A 6,261-nucleotide genomic window follows, 5' to 3' on the forward strand; every position below is an offset into this window, starting at 1 on the left:
TCAAACTACCGCGTTTTTAAAGCTGTGAAAATAATTCTACCGATCTATCCAATTGGCCATTTTCTAAAAATATATTATGCAATAAATTATATACCGAAAGAAATGGCAACTATAATGCAATAAAAAGATATATAAACGACTGCTGTTCAAAATAATTTTTGTAGTCCAGTGTTAAATTAAATCTCTAAATATCATATTATTCTTCGCTTGTTAATTATGTATTTTGTATATCCTCTTTTTGTATAATCAGTCAGTCAGTTTATTGCAGTCGTCTCAGTCAGTTAGTCTACGCATCATTAGTGCATAATAAATTGTTAATTGTACTTAGTCTAAAAATCAATTATCTGTGTTTCAATCTAATAGATCTAAAATCAATACAAGAAATTTTACGAACATTTAATGGTCCTTCGAGCCGGATTAGTCCTTAATCGGATCGGTCCCAAGTTATTATCATTAATTTTAAAAATCTATAATTTGTCTTCTCTGGCTTATTAATTTAAAAGAACTGCAGGGTATCTTAAAAATGCATTTTTGATGCAGAAATAAGAAAAATAAAAAAGAACGGTTTAAAATTGCATATGTAATATTTTTGGGAGTACGTTTCAATTTGTTGCTGCTGCTGTTGTTCTCTCATGAAATCTCATCATCAAAATCGCTGAATTGGCTGCTGCTGCATTTTTCTGCTGCTAAATTATTCTCTGCTCACATTTTTTGGCTGCACTAATCATCAAAAAGGGTAATTTCATTGCTGCTTTTCTACTACATCATACGCTGTATCTCTTACTTCATACGCTGTGTCTCTGCTCACATCTCTTCGCTGTTGATATTTCTTATTTTGGACTATTAATATCATATCATTCTGAAGCAAATATTTTACAGTGAACACATATAAAACAATTGTATTCGCTTTAATATTATTTAAAATAATCTTAATAAAGCCAAAATGACTGAAAGTCAAGAATCACTTTTGCTTAGTCAGGAAATGACATTTTCACATATAAAATCAGCTTTAATGAAATTTAATGCACTTTCCACGGAGGAATGTAATCAAGCTCAGGTGCAAACCAGATTGTCTATGTTAGATGCTAATTGGAGTAAGTTCAAAAGTTGCCATGATAAAATTACACGCACCAGATTGACTGAGGAGATACGGAAAAACAAATATTTTACTGAGGATATTTATGCAGCCTGCGAGGAAACGTATGTAAATGCCAAGTCACTAATGCTTACATCTCTAGAAGAGTTTCGTAGTATCACGTCTACTGATAATAGCATCATGAATCAGTCCATAAATAATTCCTCTCATTTACGCTCCTTACCGAAAATTACACTACCCAAGTTTTCTGGCAGTTATCATGATTGGAGGCCATTTCATGATTTGTTTACATCTATGATTCATTCAAATAGTGACTTAACAGCCGTTGAAAAGTTTTATTATCTAAAAAGCAGCCTCAGTGGTGAAGCACTACAATGTATTTCAAATCTACCAGTCTCATCGGAGAATTTTGCACCAGCTTGGAAAATCCTGTGCACGCAATATGAAAATACGCGGATGTTAATTAATTCTCATTTGGATTGCATTTTTGAGTTGCCACGTCTTCAAAGAAAGTCTTCTTCAGAATTGAAGAACCTTTTGGCAACTGTCAAAGAATCACTTGGTGCTCTAGAAGCCTTAGGTTCACCAATAGCACAGTGGGATCACATCATCGTCTACATGGTCGTGCGACGTTTGGACGCATCATCACATGAAGCATGGGAATTATGTCGTAGTTCATCCAAAAAGCCAGCAACATTTTCTGAACTGGAAATTTTTCTCAGTGGCCGCATTCAAGCCCTAGAAAGTGTAGAGTCTAGGGGTGGTTTAACAAAAGTTCCCAAAAAATCAGCAGCTCACACACATGTATCTACATCTGCATATCAAAAACGTCCTGTTGAGGTTCCAAATAAATTACCTTTACAAACAAATAATTATTCTTGTTCTCTTTGCAGCTCAAATCATTATATTTCGAGCTGTGATATCTATAATGGTAAGACTCTTCAGCAAAAACATGATGTCCTCTCCTCAAAAAATCTTTGTTACAATTGTCTTGGTCCTCATCGGGTTGCTCAGTGTAAAAGTTCAAAAAGCTGCAGATACTGCAATGGTCGTCATCATTCCTCAATACATGGTTATCGGTTTCAATCTGAATCATCTAGTTCTGAAAATCCCACAACGAGCACAAACAATCCACTACCAACTGCTGTCAGTAATCATACCACTTCCGCAGCATTGAACTGTACGTCCAATATTTTGCTTGCCACAGCTTTAGTACGCATAAAATCGTCTCATGGAGTTTTTTCTAACGCTCGAGCTCTGCTCGATCAAGGTTCTGAGGTAACACTTATCAGTGAAGAATTAGTTAAGAAACTTCATCTAAAAAGACATAAGGGAAACTTAAACTTAATTGGCGTCGGTGCTCTTCAATCTGGTGCGACCAAAGGTTTGGTACATTTCACGCTGTATCCACATTTTGAATCGAGCTTTCAATGTACCGTATCTGCATACGTTTTGACAAAACTAACTACTCAATTACCATCGTGCACAGTTAAGCTTAACAATACCACGTATCTTAAGAATATCCAACTTGCAGATCCAAATTTTATGGTCACTAGTAAAATTGATCTTATAATTGGCGCTGACTTATATGGTTATCTTTTGGAAGGGGAAATTATCAAGGGAACTATAAATACTCCTGTTGCTCAACTCACATCTCTCGGGTGGATATTATCTGGCGGCGTCCATAATCTGGAATCCAATGCAAAATCGTCTCATTCAGTTCAAGTATTCCAATGTCGTGTAGATCATAACCTCGATGAGTTGTTACAACGTTTTTGGACGCAAGAAGAAGGAAAAACCAAATCATCTATTTTGTCTCCGGAAGAGAAAGAATGTGAGGCCCACTTTCAAGCCACCTACCGGAGAGACTCATCAGGCAGATATATTGTCAGATTGCCGTTCAAAAGTTCACCTAATACTCTTGGCGATTCTCGTAAAGAAGCAGAACGAATGCTTGCAAAGTTGTATCAGAAATCAGAATCTAATCCTCAGTTTTTTAAACTCTACTCAGATTTTCTTAAGGAATATGAATCTTTGGGTCACATGGTTCCATCATCTCAGGCTACAATTCCTACAACAGAATACTTTCTTCCACATCATGGAGTTCTTAGGGAGTCTAGTACAACAACTAAACTGAGAGTTGTATTTAATGGATCATGCAAGACAAGCAGCGGTCTCTCATTAAACGATATTTTACACACTGGGCCCAAGCTTCAGTTAGAGATTTCTGATGTGATCACAAGATGGCGTCAATATCGGTATGTTTTTTTCAGCCGATATTGAGAAAATGTTTAGACAAGTAATGGTGGATTCACGTGACTGGGCATACCAACAAATCCTTTGGACATCATCTCAATCATCAAGCGTGGTACCCTATCATCTCACTACAGTTACATATGGTCTTGGACCCGCGCCTTATCTTTCAAATCGAGTATTAAAACAACTTGCAACAGATGAAGGTTCTATCTATCCTTTAGCTGTCGATATTTTGAATAATATCACTTATGTAGATGATACATTTGGTGGAGCAGATTCTATAGAAGAAGCTCAAAGTGCAGTAATTCAACTGGATAAACTCTGCATGGCGGGCGGTTTTCATTTGCAAAAATGGACAGCTAATAATTCTAACGTTCTTTCTACCATTACACCAGAACGATGTGCAATCAAACAAGTGATTCAACTTCAAGAAACCCAATATATTTCTACACTGGGTATCTGCTGGCAACCAGAAGAAGATTGTTTTGTTTTTTCATCGCCATTTTCATCCACATCTTCCAGCACACCTACGAAACGTTCAATACTGTCAAATATATCACGCTTCTTTGACCCCCTTGGTTGGATTTCTCCAGTAACAATACAAGCAAAAATATTAATGCAAGATATTTGGCTATCGAAATCAGACTGGGATGAAGTGGTTAATGAAGATTTGGCGGCTAGATGGTCAAAATTCATCAACGATTTAAATAACGTCAATAATATTTCAATCCCTCGATGGGTTGGAATTTCCCCAACAAATCTTGGAATTGAAATACATGGTTTCTCGGATGCCTCCGAACATGCAATGGCAGCTGTCATATATTTGCGTATTATTACCGAATTCGACTCAGTTTCTGTTCATCTCATTGAAGCGAAAACAAAAGTTGCTCCAACAAAGAGGCAAACGATCCCACGTTTAGAGCTCAATGCTGCACTTATTCTCACAAAAAGAGTAGCTCATTTTAAGTCCATTTTAAATCTTAATCATGTTTCCACTCATTTGTGGACAGATTCTTCTGTTGCTTTAACTTGGATTAAAGGTCATCCCTCCCGTTGGAAAGATTACGTTGCAAACCGTGTTTTAAAGATTCAAGATGTTTTACCCCATGCTAAATGGCATCACATTCCAGGAAAGTGTAACCCTGCCGATTGTGCATCTCGAGGGATTGCAGTTCAGCAGCTTATCGAACATCCCTTATGGTGGCATGGGCCGTTATGGCTTTTAAATCATTCATCATCGTGGCCATCTGCAGACATAAATTTGGGCAATATCAATTTAGAGGAAAGATTATCTCATCGAACTGTAAACATAGTGCGTCGTCATCAAGAAGAGCCAATCTGGGACCTAATCAACAAATTTTCAAAATTAACTCGTTTGATAAGGATAACTGCTATTTGCCGTCGAGTTTTCTCAAAAAATTACAATAAATCTATTATCAAACAACCATTGAGTCCAAAAGAGCTAGAGCATGAGCGTAGGTTTTGGATAAAATTAACACAAAATTCTTATTTCTCATCAGAAATCAAGGCTCTTCATGCAGGTCAGCAGTTGCAAAATTCTCATCCTCTAAGCAAGTTTACGCCATTTATTGACGCATATGGTCTACTCCGTGTTGGCGGGCGGTTACGCAATGCTCTTATTGATCCAAATGCTAAACACCCCATTCTTTTGCCATCCAAATCAACGTTCACCAATCTTTTGATAGCAGAGGCGCACGAAAAGACTTTGCATGGTGGTGTCCAGGTCATGAGTGTTTATCTGTGGCAATCATATTGGATACTTGGTGGTCGTTCAGCTATTAAAGCATTTAATCATCGATGTGTACGTTGTGCAAAAATTAGAGGAGTAACAGCTCGACAGCTCATGGGCCAACTTCCATCAATTCGAACAATTCCTGCTAGGCCGTTTCTTCACTCGGGTGTGGATTATGCCGGTCCATTGTCTATTAAGACATGGCGTGGTCGCGGAGCAAAGCAATACAAAGGCTATATCGCTCTTTTTGTGTGTCTATCAACATCTGCCGTACACCTTGAAGTCGCTTCGGACTATTCAGTTGATGGCTTTCTTGCGGCTTTTAAAAGATTCGTCTCTCGAAGGGGAGTTTGCTCCACGCTAACTAGTGATTGTGGTACCAACTTCATAGGCGCCGATGCAGAACTTAAGCGTCTCTTCACTCAGTGTTCAAAGGAGTACTCAAAATTGTCAACAATTTTGGCTAATGACGGCACTCAGTGGAAGTTCAATCCCCCATCCGCGCCACATTTTGGTGGAAAATGGGAGGCCAGTGTCAAGTCTGTTAAATTTCATCTTCGAAGAATTATTGGTGACACTGCGTTAACCTATGAAGAGCTAACTACCCTTTTAGCGCAGATCGAGGCGGTCCTCAATTCCCTCTCACTTTCAGATGTCAGATGTACTTCAGATGACCCAGATGTAAACGCAATACTCCTGCCCACTTCTTAATTGGATCAGCGCTGAATGCAGTACCAGAGCCATCTGTTCTTGATTTTTCTGTTTCAAGATTATCTCGTTTACAACTCATTCAACAAATGATTGAAAGCTTTTGGAAGCGTTGGTCCAATGAGTATTTACAGCGATTTAGATCAATGTCCAAATGGAAACAGCAAGAAAATTCGATCAAAAAGGGGTCATTGGTTCTTATTGCCGACGAAAGATATCCTCCTATGAAATGGCCTTTAGGTCGCATCTTAGAAGTTCACCCAGGCCCTGATGGACTTATCAGAGTAGTAACTGTGAAGACTGCATCGTCAACTCTAAAGCGTCCTTTGGTTAAAATCTGTCCACTTCCAGTCGATGAAGAAAGGGATCTTAAAAAAGACTCCAACATTTAAAAAATGTTCTAATAAATTTATAGTTTTATTTAATATTAATTTTTGATTTAATATTT

At 37.9% G+C, this 6,261-nt stretch overlaps 2 protein-coding genes across 2 annotated transcripts; both read left to right on the forward strand.

Annotated features, from left to right (window-relative positions):
* Positions 1–943: 943 nt before the first annotated feature.
* On the forward strand, positions 944–3,379 carry LOC124420590. The gene has a single exon (XM_046954048.1). The coding sequence runs from the start codon at positions 944–946 to the stop codon at positions 3,377–3,379; it is 2,436 nt and encodes an 811-aa protein (XP_046810004.1).
* A 4-nt stretch (positions 3,380–3,383) lies between these two features.
* On the forward strand, positions 3,384–5,816 carry LOC124420591. Its single transcript, XM_046954049.1, has one exon. It carries the CDS (start codon positions 3,384–3,386, stop codon positions 5,814–5,816), a length of 2,433 nt encoding a protein of 810 aa, XP_046810005.1.
* The last annotated feature ends 445 nt before the right edge of the window (positions 5,817–6,261 follow it).

This window comes from Lucilia cuprina, chromosome 6, assembly GCF_022045245.1.
Source record: "Lucilia cuprina isolate Lc7/37 chromosome 6, ASM2204524v1, whole genome shotgun sequence".
NCBI lineage: Eukaryota > Metazoa > Arthropoda > Insecta > Diptera > Calliphoridae > Lucilia > Lucilia cuprina.

Bases quoted from the DNA above. Each gene is read 5' to 3' on its own strand.
- LOC124420590 (XM_046954048.1), top strand. From the start codon at position 944: ATGACTGAAAGTCAAGAATCACTTTTGCTTAGTCAGGAAATGACATTT.
- LOC124420591 (XM_046954049.1), top strand. From the start codon at position 3,384: ATGTTTAGACAAGTAATGGTGGATTCACGTGACTGGGCATACCAACAA.